A 21,483-nucleotide genomic window follows, 5' to 3' on the forward strand; every position below is an offset into this window, starting at 1 on the left:
CGCACGGGTTGCTCGTGCACAAACCCAAGAAGCTACAGCTCCTGCGCCTGGCATGTTATACCCAACCTCTTCACCAGTCAGGAATTGCCCTTCCGGGGAAAATCTCTTTGCTGGGCAAGAGACAGGGAATGAGCAGCATATTCTAAACCCAGGATACTAGAAACACTCAACAGTGGCGTGCCTTCAATTTCCCTGTGCTCAGTGGATTCTGAAATGAGATTTGGTTAACTAGTGGGTGTGAAAGAGAGAGAAGTCTTCAAGTGGCAGGGATTTTGGAGGACACGGGAACCTGGGTGTGGCGGTCTGAATGTCCCCCCATAGTCTCCAGCATTTGAGCATGAGTCCCTAATTGGTGACAGTGCATGGTGAGGCTCAGAAGCATGTGCACCACTGGGGGCAGGCTTTAAAGGCCTCCAGACACCCCAAGTTTGACCTCTCTGCTTCCCGCCTATGGTTCAAGATGTGAGCTCTCAGCTTGCTGACCCAGGCGCCATGCATGCCCTGCCCGATGCCAGGTTTCCACTATCTTGATGGTGAGTGATGGACAGACGCTTGTCCTTCTGGAACAGTAAGGCCAAGCAAACCCTTCTGTAAGCTGCCTTGACCATAGTGTTCTTATCACAGCAACAGAGCAGTAACTAATTCATGAGGAAATCATAAATGAACAGGGTGTTTCCAGGGACGGTGCATGCAGACCTTGAAGCCCTCTTCGTGAGCCGGACTCACTGCATCTCTCTAATTACCACTTCCTATTTCGTTTGCTGAAACTATATAGCAGTATCATCTTTGCTCTCTTCAAACGCCTAATGCTAAATAGAAAGAGAAAAGGAATCCATCAAGGCAACTTCAAAAAGCCTGAGAGACTAGAAGAATACTACCCTGTACGTAAAAGAAGGCCATCTTTCTCAGTTTTCCTGCTAGAATGTTTTACTTTCCAGTAGGTCAATGTAAGGCCTTGTTTACCTGCATATCTAAAGCACGCACACTCACGAAGCAATGGCATACAAATGGCCCAACCATCCAATGGCTGCATTATCATTACACTATGTGAGTGGCTACAAAGGCCACAACACTTTCTGGCAGTTAGGAGAGCCGCCAGCCAGTTTGTTCTTGTCCCTAAAGAGCCTGCAGGCTATCAGAGCAAGAGGAACAAAGAGACAGAGCTGTGGGAACGGTAAGATGTCCACCCTGAGAAGGTTTGAGAGAGCTCCACTGTATTGGCAGGTGATGTTTCTTTTAGTGTCCTAAAAGCAAAGAGGAAATTCAGAACAGGTGACTTCCTTCTTAGGATTAGACTTTTGGGCTGAAAACCTCAGCTTACCTGGCTAACGGTTTTCTTCTCTTTGTACATTTCCCGGCTGCCTCTTCTCTTCAGGGAACTCTGAAAAAGATCCAAGTGTCACTTTGTTACTGAGGGGGTCACACATGACAGCTGGCACTTGTCCCTCCTGGTGGAGGGAGCTACTTGATTCTAGAAAACAATGCCCTACTCCCTGATATTTAAATGAGTGTGTGTGTGTGTGTGTGTGTGTGTGTGTGTGTGTGTGTGTGTGTGTTTGGTGAGGGTATATGTGTTTGGTTTGTGTACAGCATGAGTAGTTGATATGCTAATTACTGCCACTGGGGAGCATTCCTCAGTCACTTTGTTTCATGCACAAAGAGGGCGGCTTATGTGAATTAACAGTAAAAAGAAGGCAGGAAGACAAACATGGGAAGTTTCAGGAACAGATACAAAGTAGTTCTGGAGTTGGCTTATTTCCTCATTACACCAGCTACTATCAAAAGTATTTCTTGTAGTCTGAATGGTCATAGTAAAAGCAGCAGGCTCTTACTTATGGAGAAAAATGTAATTAGGTTGCAGTATTATTAACAACCCAACACCATTAAAGCAATGTCTTAAGGATACAATAAAGCTCTTATGTTATTCTTACAAAGAGGCCTTGGCTTACATGTTGCCTAGATCCCACACTGCCAGCCCCAGTGCTCAATCTCTGGAAGGGATCTCTTTCTGGATCCTGCAGATACCAAACCCCAGGGATGCTCAATTACCATAACAACATCCTGTAGTGTTTGCATGTAACCTATGAACATGCTTGCATATACTTAGAGTTATCTCTAGATTATACATAATGGTTATATAAACAATACTACACTACACTGCTTAGGAAGAGATAAGAAAAACATTCTATACATGTGCAATTCCCCCCCCCCAAATATTTTCAGTGTGCAGTTGCTTGACTGTGTGGCTTTGGAGCCCCAGTAAATACAACCCATTAGGACCAGTTAGTGACATCACAAGACACCTCTCCCTGCTTTACTCGGAAAACCGTATGCATGCATGAAACACAAACACAAACATGAATGTAACTAAGAGCACCACGGGTGCCTGGAACAGATGGACAGGGATTTGGAACTGCTCTTGCTAACACGAAGCATGAAAAGCGGGCAGAGTAAGATGGGGGGAGGGCAGCACCCTGGAGGCATGGCTGAGAAGATTCCATTAGTTCTAAGGAAAGCTGGAGTGACCTACTGTATGGGGCAGAGCCCAGCTGGCCAGCTTCTGCAACCCCTCGGCCCATCACATTCTCCTGATGCCTCTCTCTTCCCTCCCTGGCTCAGCTCACAGGGTGAGGTGCTCTCCTGGCCTGTCTTGAGGTGAGCCTTGTCATCATAATTTTGGAAGGACCTAACTGAGCTTGTCACTCATGCATGTCACCTTAGGTGGGTGGTGGTGGTGGTGGTGGTGGTGGTGGTGGTGCACACCTTTAATCCCAGCACTTGGGAAGCAGAGTTTGAGGCCAGCCCAGTCTACAGAGTGAGTTCCAGGACAGCCAGGGCTACATACACAAAGGAACCCTATCTTGAAAAACAAAACAAGCAAACACACAGACACACACACACACACACACACACAGGTGCGCACGCACACACACACACACACACACATAGAGCAATGTGCTTCCTCTCTAAGTGCCAGGACTTGTAGCTATTGTAGAAATTTTTAGGTTAAAAAATTCTAAGTCTAGCTATCTCTTAGCCTTTAGGAAGCTGGAGAAGAAAACCAGTAACGGAGACGAGCAAACGCGTCATGAAAGCTAGCCGAGGGGGCTGAGGCACGGTCTCCAAACGCTACAGGATTGACTTGGTTTCTTTTTTAAAGCTTTCAGAAAAGGAAGGGTTGAACTACAAGGTCAACCGGCATCCTGACGCAGGGACAGGGAAGCCTGTCTTGGTCTGTGGTGAGTTTCCCCATAGCGAGTAGGCGATCCAAGGTTTTCATCTCAACATGCAGCTAAGGGGTCAGCTTATCCCGATGAGAGGACCTAGACCAAAGCTTCTGGTCTTGGAGAATTCAAAAGAGCGGCATTGGGGGAGGGGGCTCCTGTTCCCTCAGCTTTAATACCAACAATAAACACAGGTCTACAATGGCGATAAATGTCTCCATGAGCAAGATCTGCCACCAAGAGCGACCCTGAGATTTACCACGGTCTTCCACTGGCAGACGCTGTTTGTGGCAGAAGAAAATGAAATGTGTAGGTGTGAAATAAAACCTAGGAGCAGTGGCAAAAGGCTCCTAATCATTGGGTGCCGGAGGGTGGCTCGCACTCAGGGTGCGGCCTGCTGGGAGCCGGGAGCCGTGGGCACACTCCTCCAGTCCTGTGATCTAACAAACCACAAGGCTGGGAACCACAAGACTGGTGGGAAAGAATGAATTCATAACGGCGACCAGAGCGGCGGAAGCCGCGGCGAGGCTTAATGTGCACCAGAAATTCGCAGGACCCATGGCAAGACAGACAGCAACGATCAATGCTGCCCCACAGGAAGACGCTGTGCGAGAGGCCACAGAGAGGCCGCCTTTCTTCATGAAGACATGATCGTTTTGTCCAAATCTCTCCCCCTTCACTATGTAATTTGGGAGAATAATATGCAATGTGTCTATAACAGGCAGCATGTATCTGTGTGTATGGTGCATGGTGTACTTTTGTGTGTGTGTGTGTGTGTGTGTGTGTGTGTGTGTGTGTGTGTGTGTATGACTGTAGTCAGAATTACTAGGGCTGTGAAGGTGAATTTTGAAACCGCTTGGTCTACAAATACGCCATGAGGAGACAGCCTCCGTTCTTCCCTGGATGCTCACACAGCAAAGGCAGAGCTAAGAGCAAAGACAGGCAAACTGTCACCACCCACAAAAGGCAAGGACGATCGATCGTAACAACCACTTAAATCGGGCACCATGCTTAAGCCTCGGCTACACATCTGTCATGGACTGGATCTTTATCTCCTCCCAGCTCATAGGCTGAAGCCCCTAAGATCCAGTGTGCTGGTGTGAGGAGAGAAGGTCTTTGGCAGATAACTACGTCTGCTGAAGTCAGGAGGATGGGGCTGATGTCACCCTGAGAGAAAGAGACACCGGCGCTTCTGTGTATTCCCCAAGGAGGCAGCCTCTGCAAGCTCCCAGGCAGCCTTAGGTAGAGCGCATCCATGCTAACGCTCTGACCCTGAACTCCATAGCTTCCAAAACTGACAGATCTGTTATTCAAGTCAGGGCTTATAGAATCTTTTCTATTCCTGGCATCTTTGTGCCCAACCAATCTTCCATGTGACTTCAAGCAATAGTTACTGGTAATAAACACTCACTGGTAATAAACAATAAAGAATTTATCTAAAACCAATTCTGCTACACACAGAATTTTTCCATCCATTAAGGACTAAGGCAAATTTGCATACTAATGAGGTACACGTGCTTGTTTACTTTTACATAACGAGCGACATCTTGGCTGAATATTTGGCAGCACCGGATATAAAACGTCTTCAACATTTTTCATGGTTGATCAATATTTTGATTTTATGATTGTCAATGCTGAGAACACCACTTGGCATGAATGTGCAGTAGAAATAAAAAAAAAAGCAGAAGTATATATAGGGCTATTTCAGAAATGGTTGGAAATCTATCCTAATCCCCAAGCAGATTCCTCAAAAAAAAAAAAAAAATTATTTTATAAAAACTCAAGTCGGTAATGTAGACAGCAATCTCTAAAAAAATCAAGCATTTTAACAAAATAAAATCCTAAACTATACTAACATGAATTTATGTGCTGAGGAATGATGGTAAGAAAACATAAAATTGTTGACTAAACTATTATGCTTTTATATGAGCTGAATTTTCAATTAACAAAGAAAAACACTGCAATTCATAATACAACCTGGTCCACCGAGTCTGATACAGTATCCTTTGGTGTCTGGAGGTAAGACGGCACACAGGCAAAGGTAGGTGTCCAGCGCCCAGGTAACAATGAAGCCCCAAGATGAACACGGGCAGGCCCTTCCAGGCATGGGGTAGTGATACACACACTACAGTGTATGACACCCAGCCTGGGTTAGCATACTACCAACTAAAGCTGAATGAGATGAGAGGAAGAGACAGAGAGGGGAAGGGAAACGTATGAATCAGATTACAAAGTCGGTGATGCTGGCATGCCCATACTAGGGACACCAGCTTTAGGACATCTCACCCCATGCTCCTGGTCATGGTCCCCAGGCTGTTAGAGCCCCCGTTCCAAAAATCACAGAGTCTTCCTCACCTCCCGGATTTTAGCTTGTTTTTGTTTTTTAATTTATTTTCTGAGCTCCTCACTGTCCTGTTTTCTCACCCCCAAAATGTCTTCCCTCCCTCTGGCCAAAGAGCCTAAAGAACTATTCTGGGAAGCCACCCGCCTCCCGAGGCACGCCTCGCGCACAGCTATGAAGATACCCTTGCTGGAGCTCGGGGGCTTCGGTCAGAGCTGAGCTGCAGACGGCACGCACCCTGTCATCAGCAGGCAAAAGTACCACAAAGTCAACGGAGGAAATCATATTAACACACACTGGGCTGGAGAAAAATGACAATAGGAGTTGATTCCCCGTGGCCAAACCCTAGAGAGGTGAAAAGGACAAACAAGAGCAACGGCCTGTAAAAACCAGAGTGCCCACGAGGCCCGTGGATGGACAGGGGCCCCCCCCGGTAAGGACACTCAACCCATTAAATACAACTTCCCCCCAGGGAGCTCGGTGACCAGAATGGCAGAACAGAACGCATGCACCCTTGAGGAATGGGACCCACCGATGCGCTGAACTACTCGAGTAGGTTGAATAACTCATTTCAATCTCTACAGACATGTATCTTGAAGATTGCTCTGAAATTCTAGTAACAATAATATAAAATAAATTGAAGGTGATGACGGTAAATTAAAATGTACATGGAGAAAAATGGGAACTCATATTCACTTTGTTTTCCCAAGGCAAAGGGCCCTCCCCACAAAGTGTAAGAGCCCCCACTCTCCATGAGCTGTCATGTGGTCGTGGGTGCCACCACCCAGCACTGTAGGAAACAGCCAATCAGAGTCTGCATTTCAGAAGCCGGACTCCTTTAGTAGGGAATTGAGAAGTAGTCCTTGTGTGGTGATAAAAGTTGGGGAAACATGCCAGTTGCCTGAAGATAAAGCTGCATTTGTCTCTGGGAAGAGTTGGGTGTGGTGGCACTCCCAGAACTCAGGAGGCTGAGGAACGTGGACCCACATATAAGCCAGCCTGGCCGTACAAGGAGACCCAGCCTCTAAAAAAACCAAACCCCGAAACAATCTGCCTCTGTCCCCCCTGATTTACTAGAGGGAAAACACCCAATCCACAGACAGGCAAGCTATTTCCTAGTGTAATAAAATAAAAAGGGAAATGCATTGAAAAATGAGGGAGAGTTGAAAAATTATACGAACAAATAGGATTAAAACACTGTGCCCTTTGCAGAGAAATTTCATGGGTCATTTCTTCAGATGCGCCATGACTAGAAAATGTATTAGTTATTTTTCACTTAATTTTCAAACACAATGTACATAAGGTTGTGAGCTACGTTTGATAGTATTTATAATTATAAATTTAAGGATGGGTGGGTTTATTTTGACTCCATCATGGTACAGAAGTCATGGGCAACAGTGGCTGAAGGTGACTGTGTTACACTGTATGGTCAGGACAGAGAGGAGAGAAAGGTTTTGCTTTACAATCTAGGACCACGCCAGCCTTCCTCTGGGGCAGGTCTTCCTGCTTAGCCTAATCAAGAGAAGCCAATCAAGAGAAGCCATCACAGGCTTGGCCAGAGGCGAACCCAATCTGAGTAATCCCTCTCCGATGAGTCCCGAGGGCTTGTCCCATAGGTGACTCTATTCTGAGACCCTGACAGTCAACGTTAGCCATCGAAGGTACCATCCCAGACAATTGAGTACACCATGAGACTCACAGCCTTCACACTTGTCAGAACTCAGTGAGTAAAAAAAAAAAAAAAAAAAAAAAAATCCAAGACCCTGTGCATTTCAGTAAAGGAAAACATCCTGAACTAACAATGTGCATTGGGGAAGTTATAATTTATTTTCAAGTGCACCAAAAGTAAATGAATAAATAAGTCATAAGGGCAAATGAGCAGATGGGATAAACCAAGTGTGCAAAATATTAATGCACACTGTGAGGGGAATAAAGATGTTCACTATCAAGTTTATCATGGTAAAATGGGATGTCAATGTCACCGAAAACAGTTAACGTAATATTGCACAGCCATTAAAATGATCATTAAACATTTTTAAAGACAAAAACTAATTTAAAAATATGGGAATTATTTTATATAAGATCTTACTCTTTTCAATGTAAAATAAAAACCACATATAACCTTAACATGATTAAATATTTTTATCTTGACAACGTTTGGATGCTAATACGCTTTTAAAATACCCACAAAGGGGGTATGAACAGCTAGTTCAGCCGTTAAAAACCCTTGTTGCTTTTCCAGAGGATCCAGGTTCAGTTCCCAGCACCCATGTGGCTTCACAACCATCAGTGACGCCCTCTGTCCCAGAGTATCTGACGCCTTCTCCTGACCTTTGTGGTACCAGGAACACACATGGTGTACAGACACACACACAGGCTAAACACTCATGGACATAAAATAATAAAACAAATCTGTTTTTTTAAATTAAAATGCTAGAAGCTATTTGTCAATGAGTAATAGAATTATGAGTGATTACAGATTTTTACAAATTCCACTAAAAAGTCAAAATTAATAATGTTCTTTAAGGCTCAATGGAATTATATCCTGATAAACTCATATCAAATAGAAAATATTCTACTTCTAAGAAATACTTTATTTTCTCTACCAAAGGCAGCGTGGCACATGGAGGGTCATGGTGGCTTCCACTCATGTCTGCAGCTGTCTGGGAGCCGCTGTCCAGCACAGTATGAGAGGGTACTTCCTGCATCAAACACTCCATGGTCCAGGACAACATCAAAACCCAGAATTCCTAGGACAGCTCCACGATGTTTTTGCAAAACTGCAAAGCTGGTAACTCCTGAGTCAAAGCCCTCTAGTCAAGGATGATCTATACTACTCTTTCGAATCAGGAAAGATTTCTGTTTAAGGACAGTGGAATCAAACATTCACCATCCTAATTAATAACCCTTTGTCTTCCCACCTACCGGTGATGGGTGAGAGGCCTGAGCCTCACACCACACAGAAACCTATAGGAAACTGAACAGGATTAACCTCCAGACAGATTAGCTAGTTCTCCGTGACTGGGGCCCCTCATGTACATCTTTGCAGAGGGCAATACAGGTCTAACGTACACTTGGGGCTAGCAAACAGAAGTCCCGACCTCTAATTGCCTTCCAGGGCTCAGGGCTTCCGATCTGGAGAGGCGCTCCTACTACTAGGCAAGCGTCCATCTGACTTACTGACCCGAATCTGCCTGGATCCCTGTTATCTAGAGTCACAGCCTGGTTCCATTAATCATCCACCACACTGCTCAAACACCAGCCTGGCTGGCACCGAACAGAAAAGCCATTCCAGTTAGTTCTAAGGGCAAATCTCCAGTAATTCTTGTCTCCAGGCAGTGGCTACACCTAGATCCTTTCTTCCAAGCATTTACAAGGGGCACACCCCAAATGATGTGTGGGAGGTGTGGGTGGGAAGAACATGCCCCGTGGTTTTACGATTCTTATGGACCAGAAGCTTTCTCTGTTCTCCATTTGCCTCCATGAGTCTGAGAATTACAAGTGATTTAATTACGTAAAGGCAGTAACTGGACCAAGGGGGAGGGACAAGAAGTGTGAGATGTCCCTAGAGGCCACCAAGCAGCCCTGATGCTGCGGGAGGGTTGGCCAGCCCTGGGGAGAGTTAGAAACAAACCTGTGCCCCGGGAAAGGCAACCTGGGGACGTCAAGAGCAATAACTGCCCTTGGGGCTAAGGACGGGCAGAGGGCAGAACACACCGTGGGCTGCAGCGGCTGGCACGCCGGCTCTCAGCTGTCTAGAGCACATCTTGGTGAGGAAGGTATCTAGGAGAGGGTGGCGCTGGGGTCAGCGTTCTTTGGAGGCCCACAAACAACCGGAGATGTACGTGGTGAAAATCAAAAGAAAGCAGTTTCATTATCTCCAGGGCTGAGTGTCTCTCTTTAAGAAAATGCTCTGGGCAGGTGGCCTGATGCTCGAAACCACCAGCATTTCTGCCACTGTATTATATTCATGAGACAGAATATCTCACAACTGGAAAGCATGATCAGTCACCAGACCAAATGTTTCCAATGCAGCTCCTCAATAGCTTATCTAGAGAGGCACGATTTGAGCCACTGTTATCTGCTAGACCCCCACGTGGGGACCCAAGGCTCCAATCTCTGATGCTGTGACAACTATAACAGAGCCTGGAAAAAGTCCTTCTGGCAGCCAGCCGACTGAGCAAGGCTGGTACCTTGGTGAGGCCAGAGCTGGGTGGGGTGACTCACAAGGGAGAGGCCACACCGGGACAGAAGTGGCCCCTCACTGGGTACCATTCTGCGTTCGCTTCTGCTGACATGTGGGGGCTGTCGCGCTTCCGAGCTGTGCCTCTGTGTGCGTGTCCCTGGGGGCGGGGGACAGATGTGTCTGTCCCTTGCAGGGCCTTATTTGGGATTTCTAAAGGACATCAAATCTGCTGTGGTGACGAGTTCACTGGGGCTTACGGTTGTGGAGGGTTCGAGCCCTTGATCACCCTGGCAGGAAAGTCGGTAAGGGAGCAGGCGGGCATGTCGCTGGGGCGGCAGCTGAGCGCTCGTCTTCAGACAACAACCACAAGTCAGAGGGAACCATGTGGGAAACAGCACGGGCTTTTGAAACCTTAGGAACTACCTCCTTCCACACAGGCCACACCTAATCCTCCCCAGGGAAGGATTCAAATGCATGAACCCATGGAAGTCAATGCTATCAAACCCCACGGCTCTTTCACAGGAACGTCCTTATTTACAGTTTGGAGTAACAGTAATGACCGGCCTGGCCATGAGTGTGGTGGCGATTATCCCGGCACACTGAAGGTCGAGGCAGGGGTATCTCTGTGAGTTCGTGGCTAACCTAGGCTATACAGAGAGTTAGAGGACAGCCAGGGATAGCGAGACTCTGTCTCAAAAATAAAAACAAAAACAAAAACAAGCAAATAATAGCAATAACTGCCTTAGAGAAAGGGTTCCTGTAGGGATGAAGTACAGTAATGTGCTTAGTAAGTAATAAGCACAATAAACAAAACTTAGGGCAAGGGCGATTATGTCTTTGCCTGATTTAAATTTTAAGTGCCAATTTAAAAAAAAAATTAAGCATAGAAAAAAGGAACACCACTATGAATCACTCAGGCTTCGGCCTCTCCAGGAGAAACCCAAATGTTCAGGGAAAAAGTGCTTTCCACTCTGCACAGAAATGACTAAGTGGGGACAAACTTGAACGCGGGGGTCCTGTGTGTTCTTTCTGGACCGCAGTATCTCACGGTTCGCACAATCTGACTACCACTGCCTGCTCATCCTCACAGCAGAGATGTTAACAGTAGAACTCCCCCACAATAAGAAGGTGTTGCTCCCATCACCACGGAAGCTAAGTAGGTCAACATTTACATGATGCTGCTAAGTAAAGGCCAGAGCCAATGGGAGCCACGATCTCACACACGATTTATGGGAGATGTCAAACCACTAGAATACAAGTTACAACAACATTCTCTCCCCACTTTCCGGTCCTAACTACTGCGGGGGGGGGGGGGGACTCAGGCTTTCCTTCAGCATGTTAAAAATGTGAGCAGGGAGGCTGGCGATCAGCATTGTGGAGATTCAGGTCTGGGGTGGCCCCTTGGGACAGCCCCACACAGCTTGTTTTGCGTCTACTCACAAGACATCCCTCCCAGGGCCCTGACTCTCGGGTTCTTTCCAATCCCCTGACCATTTCCGGGTCTCCACTGTTTTCTTCTCCAAAACTGAAAACCGGACTTGAGAAGCTCAGCCTCCATCACGAGGCTGCCCCTGCACTCGGGAGGAACATCTCCTGTTTGTTCCCGTAAGAGAATCGTAAATAAACGGAGCTGTGGGCTGGTACTCCAGGGTGGGGGGTTTCTGTGTGCAGCTGCCAAGTCCCTTCGGGCTCCAGAGCATACAGATTGTCTAGGTACCTCCGAAACTATTGAGGATGAAGCGGAGAAGGAAGAGAAGGAACAGAGAATCCGGGACACAAGCAGAAGGCTGGGGGCCGCTTTCCTGTCCCTGTAGGTCCTAGACGCTGTGCTTTCTGTCACCTGTGGGCGAGGCCTCTTTCCACCACCATTACTGCTCCGATCTGTGACTTTCGGGGCCCCTGGAGGCCGTCTGTCTTCTGTCATCACGGACTCTCCGCTCTGCTCACTCCCAGCACACGCCACCCACCCTTCCTTGCCTCCGCCTCTCCCACAGCCTCAGGAGGACTTCAGCACCTGCACGGTCTCTAGAAGGCCTCCGCACTACAGGACTCACTTCCGTGTGGCTCTCCTCAATCAGTCCTGAGCTATCCAATAACATGGGGAACCCACAGAGACACCCCTACTTTACATTAATGCGGGGGGGGGGGCACAGGTGCGGCTGGGTGGGTCTCTCACTGCAGGGAAAGGGCGCCGGTACCCACGTGCACGTGCAGAGGAGGGGGGTGTCAAGGTGTCCTGTCTTTCACTCTCTGCCTTATTCCCTCAAGACTGGAGTTTGCCTGGCAGCCAGCAAGGCCCAGTGATCTTCCTTGTCTCTGCCCCCTACAGTACTGGGGCTGCAGGCCCACATGGTCACGCCTTTTTACACGAGTGCCGGGGATTTGAACTCAGGTCCTTGTGATTATTCTACAAGTACCCTTACGCACCGAACCACCTCCCCAGCTCCCTCCCATCTACTTTACTTTTATTAGCAATTAAATCCGTTCACACGTACGTGCGTTATGTATTCCCTCTCTTATTTCCCTCTCATCCCACCAAGCCCTCCTCCCCTCCTGCAGATCTCTTTTCCTGTCTTTTTGTTTTGTAATCCACTGAGTTTAAGTTAGGGTCGTCTATCTGAGCATGGCTTTAGAATTATCCACTGGAGCCCCATGGGCTCACTGGTGGCTCTGCAAATGAATGCAGAACTTTCTTCTCCCCAAGAATCTACCCACTTCAGCAGGGGAGGGCATAGCCCCACAAGCAATGCCCCATCCATGACTGACTGTTGACAAGGCAGTTGTGTCTGACTACGATGGTTGTGTCATCCCCAGAAGATGGCATGGGGCAGCCTTCCTCCTCCCTCTTCTCTGAGCCTTTGCATTCTTCCTGATCCTTCTCCACAATGCTTCTGGAAGACTTAGTCTCAGGACCTGAAGCAGCCATGAGTCTTCTGTATTGACTGCCACTCACTGTTTTCCATCTACTTTTAATGTCACTCATTTTCAATGTCACTCATGACCCTCCACTATGGCTACCTCTGTGGCTGAGTGAGGTGCATATTCCGTGCAGCCCTTGAAGGTACGTGATCGTTGTTACCTATAGGGAATGTGCAACCCAATACCATGTGCCCATTCTGCTGGTTGCCAATGTGTCCTAACACGTCCTCCCTAAAAAAAAAAAAAAATCTCAACCCATAGAAACGTTTTAAGACACTGATTATCAGGGACTTAGATACACAGGAATACGTCAATGTTCCAATCACACTGCGGCAGCAAATGATGAACATACCCAAGTGTCTGTCAAAAGATAGGAAGGCAACCAGTGTGTGGCTCAGACCTACACTGGACTCATCAGACAGAAAGAAGAAAACAATTTGACAGGAGGCAGAAACATACACAGATACTATGTTTCCACTAGTACACTGGGGTACACAAATTCAGAGACAGGGAAGAGAGCAGGCTGGTAGTGGACCAGAGGAGTAAACTAACTATTGCTGAAGAGGAGCAGAACCCCTCTCTGGGATTACGAAAATGTTCAGGAGACCGTACTGATGGCTGCCTGCCACTGAGAGCAAAAGCCACTGAATTAGAGGCTTAGCAAGAGTTAAAACGGCAACTTGTGCGTTGTGTATATTTACTATAACAAAAAATATAATTAGACCCACATTAGCCACATCTACAACTCTCATGGGTGCCGTGGCTAGGTTTGGGGTCATCGGTTTGGGGTCACGATGGACCCTCACCCTCTCTCCCATGGGTGCCGTGGCTAGGTTTGGGGTCACGATGGACCCTCACGAGTTATTGTACTTGTCCCCGGTGCAAAGCTATACATTCCCTTTTCTTTCCTTTTATGGCCTCACAGCTAAGATTAGCCAGCTCTGTTTTCAATCTGTAAAATACACGCTGGAGCGGACTCTTACTGTTTATAAACTATGTGAAGGCAGCTTTTAAACACGCTAAAGCTTTAGCAAGGGTTTTCTCCAATGACTTTTTTTTATGGTAATACACTTTTTATAATTTGTATTTTCTTACACCTCCTCTACAGATACTTCAGACCTGTCTATTCTGATAAACTACCGTACAGTAGGATGCTTCCTTTCTAAGTTAATAATTCCTCCCTCACTCATGAAAAGGTATTTCTAAAATTTGCTGGAAAAAGAAAATACTAGTGGCAGAAATTTTGATCCTTCACAATTATTAAGTCTTAAGATTTGTTGAAGGCACAAGTTCTACATTCAAGAAAATACTTTCTGCAGTATCTTATACACTTGTTTCATGTGCACACACTCACACCTGCACACACTCACACCTGCACACACTCACACCTGCACACACTCACACCTGCACACACTCACACCTGCACACACTCACACCTGCACACACTCACACATGCACAGACTCACACCTGCACTCACTCACACATGCATGCACACACTCACACATGCACACACTCACACCTGTACACACTCACACCTGCACACACTCACACATGCACAGACTCACACCTGCACTCACTCACACATGCATGCACACACTCACACCTGCACACACTCACACACACACTCACACACACACTCACACATGCACACACTCACACATGCACACACACACACTCACACCTGCACACTCACACCTGCACTCACTCACACATGCATGCACACACTCACACATGCACACACTCACACATGCACACACTCACACATGCACACACTCACACATGCACACACTCACACATGCACACACTCACACCTGCACACACACACACACACACACACACTCACACCTGCATACACAACACTATCTTCTGGAAATATGGGAAAGAAAAAAAAATGGCAGTCACCGAAGGAGTTGGAAAGAATGGGGTAAGAAAACGGACCTAAATCAGGAAAAAGTCAGAGTCTCGTTTCTCCTCTTAGCAGTTTTCCAACATGAGCTCCCCTTAGCCCCTGAGTTAACTGAGAGCGTTTGACTTTAAATGGGCTAGCAGGAAAAGGAGAGCAGATGATAATGTATACAGCAAAGGGCTGTCATGAGGGATGGCAGGGAAGCTGGTGGACACATGGCTTCTGTTTTGTGTCTAGTCCCCCCTTTTAGTGTGTAGACATCTGACACAGGAGGGTACATATTACTCCTATGTCATCTATCAAAGTGCAGAAAGTAGCTTGCTGCCCCACAGCCAGATTTTGGCTTGGCCCCTTGGAAGCCCACGACTCCTACATCCCCACACAACCTCTCATGGGTAGGAATCCAGGGGAGCACAAGCCCAAGGCCCTGAGAATGGATGGCTGTTCTGTGTTCCACCTCCTTCCAGGTCTAGTAGCCACAGGCCAAGGTCTAACATTCTCTGAGATACCAGTAGGAACAGAAAGCCTGTTTTCATAACAATCAGCCATTCATGACCATTGCACGTTCTCTAGAAACGTGTGCCAATTACATGCCTTCCCAAAGGTCCCCTGCTTGGGCAGGCAGCTTGCCCTGAAATAAGGGCCTCATTATCGCCCTTTGAAGGGCTTTCTTCTCCTGAGATTGTTCTCATGCAATTGATAACAAATGAGAACCTCTTCAACTGTCCTGCAAGCAGGGTCTCAGAGTGCCCTTTGGGGAAGCACTCCCACTCCTAATTAACGACGGAGAGAAAGGTTGAAGGGTGTGTGGCCCTGGCCAGAGGCGGTTGATAAAAGCAGCTCCTCAACTGCAAAGCGGCCATGTTCTGGCCCAGTTGCAGTCAGCAGGTTCTTCCGGAATGCCTCCTTAATCTGACTCCGCCATATGGCTTAAAACCTGCTATGGGCTTAAAACAGAATGGACTGAGCCTCAGAAAAGATGTTTGACAGCGCTGCATAAGTGTCTTCTGCCTTGAGGAGAGCAGGCATTAACTTGCGGACCCTAAGCCTCAGAAGTGAATCGACTACCTAAAAACTGGTAACTTTTCCCCTGCACCCCAACCCCCACGCTTTCTTTTACCTTTTCTCCTTCTATGCCTTAGCACCAAATGACTGTCCCAGACCACAAAAACCGGAAGGCGAAAGGGAGGGAGCTCTTACAAGGTTGGCATATTCTAGTCTCATCAACTCTATTTTGAACACCTGTTGTCTGGTTCCCTGGGTATCAGCAAAACGTACAGACCCTATGCTCCCAAGGCTATTACTGTCTGAGCACAAACAGCAGACAACCCAACTAACGCCTAAGCACAGACAAAGCTCAGGAAGCCCCACGGCACTGGAGGCCACAGCTCTGGGTTCAACCCCACCTTTACAAATTTGCCAAGTTGTATGACTTAAAATGTCAAGGCAGAACAATCAGAAAGATCTATCCATTGCCTTCAATCACCCCAAGTTCTGTGGTCAAAGGCACAGTCTGTAGATTATCTACAGAGCCAGAAAACTCGAGATCATTTTCCCCGGGGAAATATAAGGTGAACCATGCCAGACGGGTAAGTGGGAAAAACTGACAGTCATATGCTGGGCGCCATCACAGTGGTAAAAGGAAAGCCAGTGACAAGCTTTGTCAGACCCTGGCACAAACCCTCCCCAAAGGGCAGCTTGACAGCTTTTATCTTCTGCAAATAAAAAGTGAACAAGCCAGGTTTTAAAACTCTTTATCCTCCACCGTGGTTTGGAAGCCAGTTACAGGAAGATTCGTCTTCTTCAACACAACGAATGTAAAATGCGACTGCATGCCCAGATCTACCAACCTTTATCAGACCATCCCGTCAGAAGAGGTACTTCCTAACCAAACAAAACCCCTCAGAGGTGGGAACGGCCTCTTCGGGGTTTGTGCGTCTGGAAACATGCCTGTGTGTTTGTGGCAGATGTGTTTCTACAAAAGGACCCAGGTCAGGCAAAGACATAACACCTCCTTCCTGTCCCAGGTCCCCTCTGCAGCAGCCAGACTTCCTCAAGGCTTCTGACCCAGGGTCAATGAGCAAAAAATAGTCTCTCTCTGGCCCTCCACAGCCCTCCTGCCTCCGGCCACCTCTACTTCTGTTTCTGACCTGCATTTTCTATCCATGCATTATAGGACTTTTCCTAGGGGGTAGTTCAGGGGCTCAGCACCCTCAGGCGTGAGGAATTAAACTTGCCTTTGCAAACACTAAAACCTAAAACAGCAGAAAAGTCCACTGCTATGGAAGGGTAGGGCATTCTAGACTCCTGGAAGTTTAGAGACAAGGATAGGAAGTATGCTGAGGTGGCCCATGGCAGGACCAAGATGGTTAGATTACTTTTTCCAAAATGCTTGGGATCAGAAATATTCAAACTTCAGGGTTCCCCCTCCCAGACTTCAGCACACTGGCACATGTAAAACGAAATATCTTGAAGGACCAAAATCTAAACACAAAATTCGTGTGTACGTTACATGAGTTTATGGTATTTTAAGATATTTTTTTAAGCACAAAATAGTTTTGGGTATGGGATTTTCCACTTGCGATGCTCAGAAAGTTTTGAATTATGGAGGACTGTTGACTTTTGGAGCATGGGTGCTCCGCCTGTATTTCTAACTCCCACCCACTCTGTCAGGAAAGCCGCTGGACTTGTTTCCTTTTCCATGTTTGCAGTGGAATTTATAGGCTCAGGTCAACTTTTTCCTTATGTCTGAGGCTTCCGACAGCAGTCTCTATGGACTCTACTAAAGGGCTTGGGGGTGGCAATTCCATGGTGCTAGCTCTGCCCCCCTCACTAATTACCAGCGAGTCGATGGTGCCTCCCTTGCGTCCCGTTAATGTCAAATCATTAGAGGACAGGACACTGGACAACCACGGCCACTAGACATGGGTGAAAATCACCTTCATGTAGAAGGGGTCTCTGAGGTATGAATTCATCTCACTGAATAGACCTCTCAGGATTTACTACATACAGTTCTTCAGAATTAAGAGATTTAAAAAAAAATACAATTTCTGAGCGCATCACAGATGCTAAAAGCTGACAACACCTGGGTGCTGGTCAGAATGTCACCATTTAACTTGACAAAGACACACCCAATTTTTGCTTCTCTTCCTCCCTTGCAAAGGCTCTAAATGTTTCCTTCCTCCCAAAAAAAGAGTTTGTTGCTATACTTCAATGTTGCTGAAAATGCACCTGCATACGAATTTTAAGCCCTTGTCTCCGATAAATAACACTCTTTGTTCATGCCTAGCTAAGATTAAGCTCTCAGCCTGTTCTACAGAAGAAACACAGGGAAGGCTAGCCAGCGCTACAATCTCCATGAATGCTGAAAATACCCACAAGAGACCCTGGTATTCTGTGCCAAAACACAGGCACCTGCCGTGCGGGACAAAGCTGCTGTCCCGCGGTGTGTGTGGCAATTCTGCACACTGATGTAATAAGTGCATGAAGGTAGTCACGTGAGAGCTGTGTGTTACCATTTGCCATGCAGCATCTAGAAGCACTCCTGTTCTGTGCAGGACCGTGTGCTCTCAAGGAGGATGAGGGCTTGTCTCTAAAAGGTGCCTTAGACATCATTAAAAATAGTTGTAAGCTGTCACAAAAATGGGTCAGGTTAACCTCGGGCCCCCGAGAGAGGTCCTGGAGGATCAGAGCTGCAGAGGCTCAGGATGGTTTTCTGGGACAAGGTCAGTTCCACAGAAGGTGACCCATACCCTGCGTCTTATAGAGTAGCAAACATAAAGAGGCCTCGGGGTCCATCCTCACTTACAGAGGAGAGGGGATCAAAGCGTAAACTCTGGTTCTGTACTCGTGTGACGATTTTATCTCCAACGTAAGAGCAGCACGCAAGTCCAAAAGAGCAACTGCAAGCTTGGGCTCGGGAACCCTGGAAGGCCACACGACGCTATAAAATTAATGTGGCCATCTTCACGGGCAGGTTCCCAGCGACTCCAAAGCTGTGTGTGCGAGTGTGGTGACTAAGTACCCCACCCCGGCCGGTAGTGGAGGGCCAGGCTGCTCACACCCGGGGGCCTCTTTGATGGTGCCCTGCAGACTGCATCAAAGAGTGAGAGTGGTCAGAGAGACTTTCAGATGTTTCCACCTGTAAACCACTTTCTTCCCACCGCGCCTGCACAGCCCTCTTCCCGCAAACACCGCTGTGCCTCCTCCACGGGAGACAGCTCACAAGGAAACGACAGGAAGAGGGCGGGCTGCGGCAGCCATACTGTTGCTCCTGGGAACCAGGCGGGCGTGGCTGCACAAGAACGGAAAAACGAAAAGGCTTGCAACCATTCTCCCTGGGGCCCCCATGAGGTGACGGGGTTCCTTTTTAATCGCTGGCGTTTCATGAGAAAGCTCTTGGGTTGTTTCGCAGCCTGGTTCAGCAGCCAAGGTCGAGGACTGACTCATCTGTGCCTTCCACATTCACAACAGGTGTGACTGCACAGTGAGAAAGAGCAGGACAGCAGTGTCTGCTGGCCGGTCCCTGTCCTCCAAGTCCACGGGGAGATTAACATACTACAGAAACGTAAAAACCATAGCCAGACACTCCAGCTCACACTGCGCTGTGTGCCACGAACCCAAGGCCAAGACCAGGCTTCACCTGAAGGATGAGGCAGCATCTGCTGGCAGCTGAGACACCAGCCCACCGCCAACAGCATGCACACCAGGTCGCGCTTCCTGACCGTGGGAGAGGGGAGCTGCCTGGTACGTCCTGGGGGACGGAATCCTCGGCCTTCAACCCAGAGGTCTCATGTCTTCTTCTGCATCCAGAGGGACGCAGCAAGCTCACTTTTCAGGCTGTGAGTAAGCAAAAAAAATCTAATTCCAAATGCCAGTAACTTTATTTTAAGTAATGGTTTACTCCGATTTTAAAAATGGCTTTGAAGAGATGGCTGTGCACACTCTTCCAGAGGACGGGGGTTTGGTCCAGTTCCCAGAACTTAACAAGTGCTTGCAGCTCCAGCTGCAGGGGATCTGACAGCACTCTGGCCCCCACAGGCATGCTCACATATTCACACACGCATGCATACATACAAATATACATACATCCGTACGTAAAAAAAAAAAAAAAAAATAATGAAAATGAACCTTTGAAAAAAATTTAGCCTTTATGACTGAATCTGCATTTGGAAAACAAAACGAAACAAAACCACACGCATTTAAATGTGATCTATCCGGCACCTGACATTTTAAACACACTGTCCTTTTATGAAATTCGCCTTTCCCATGCGGTGCCCTGGATACCCGGCTTACATGTACAATGTAAGCATGTACAATGACGTCAGTCCAAAACATGCACAGCTTCAGCCAGGCAACTCCGATGCCTGCCTGGACTCCGCCTTATTCATTCCTCTCCTAAGTGTTCCTGGGCTTCTGTTGAAGTCAGCAGGAAAAGTTGGGACTGGCAAGAAAAAAAAAAAATCAGCCGTTGATTTTCGCTCCACTCCCCCTCCAGACACTCAAAGGAGCCGCGTTAGGAAATGCTGCCGTGGATGATCACCCACCTCCCTGGCTGGCTTCTCCCTGTTCCTCACCGCACGGTACTCATGCCCTACAGTAACTGGGACCGTACAAAACTCGGAGCCTCTCCTGTTTTCAGAGCAGGCTTTACACCCAGTGGAGGGTGCCAATATCTCAGTAGTAGACCTTACACGGGGTCACTTCAAGTTCTCTTCTGTGACCCGATTTTCAGGGTCTCTCTAATCCTATAGAGGGTTGAGGTGGTAGCAAGGAAATTTTGTTAAATGGCTACCCCAAGAACCTGTGTACCTGCAAAATAAAAAGCTGCTACATTTTTAAAGTGTGCAATAGCATTTTCCCTGAGTGCAGCATTTGCATGTGATATAAGTCCTCGTGGAAAAAGAGGGCCTTGGATCCTCTGGAACTAGAGTTACAGGGAGTTGCAAGCCACCATGTGGGTGCTGGAAACCCAGGTCCAATTAAGTGCTCTTAACCACGAGACATCTCTACATCCCCCAAGTCTCTACATCTTAAGCTGGAGACATTTTTCACTGTTCATAAGCTTTCTGTTTCAGGTGCTTTCTTCTGAGCCCAAGAGCTATGCCCGTCCTTTCTTAAGTAAGCTTTCCCTCCAAATCAAACGTGAAAACAACTCACAGCTGCTAAAGGAAAGCATAAAACTTTTAAAACGTTCTATTTGGCCATTGCCCTGAAAACTATTCTTAGTCCACATGCAGCCAGGACACGGTAACTAAAATGTTAAATAAACAAGACTTTAACAAGCTTTTCAAAATCACTACTCCAACGTACAGGTGGTATTTATAAGCAGTCATGACATTTACTCAAAATCAGCTGCCTGATGCTCTCACTTAGCACTCCTGACGATGTTTAATCCTGCTTCATACTCAGCATGGGGCCCGCCAGCTGTCTTCTCCCGGGATGGATGCCCTCCACCTCTGATCCAGGGTGCCCCGAGCAGGGCACTACCTTCCCCCTACCTTCAGCTTACACACCCATGAACAGCCTCCTTTTAGGATGCTACCACGCCAGCTTCTGCTCCAGTTTCTAGTCTAAGTGGTTCTTACACACTACGCCCAGGTTAGTGAGATACATTCAAAAGGGGCCACATGGGCTCTGTCATCCATCTCTGGGTATTTGTGTTTCTATTTTCACCCAGTCCTTCATGATGAATGACTTCGTTATGATGCACACCTGAGCCCTCAGCCCTGTGTGCTGTGCCTGTCTGGCTTGAACCACACCGTGCAATTTGCGGTGAGCCTGGTTCTGTATTGGGTCACTGCGGCTCTATAGTGTTGCCAGAGGGCACTTCAGGCTTCCTCTGTGGTAGAGGCCCTGAGAATGCGGCCATTATTTTCAGGTTACAGGGATATGGGAAATGGATGC

General features: G+C 47.5%; 1 protein-coding gene across 1 annotated transcript in view; it reads right to left on the reverse strand.

The window, feature by feature from the left end:
* The window catches only part of Mtcl1 (microtubule crosslinking factor 1), a 105,562-nt gene that overhangs the window by 46,492 nt on the left and 37,587 nt on the right, over positions 1-21,483 (reverse strand). Inside the window, exon 4 of the mRNA XM_051190899.1 lies at positions 1,322-1,381. Coding sequence (XP_051046856.1) covers positions 1,322-1,381 — 60 coding nt within the window. The remainder of the gene's footprint in view (positions 1-1,321; positions 1,382-21,483) is intronic.

Source organism: Phodopus roborovskii, unplaced genomic scaffold, assembly GCF_943737965.1.
Source record: "Phodopus roborovskii unplaced genomic scaffold, PHOROB, whole genome shotgun sequence".
Taxonomy (NCBI): domain Eukaryota; kingdom Metazoa; phylum Chordata; class Mammalia; order Rodentia; family Cricetidae; genus Phodopus; species Phodopus roborovskii.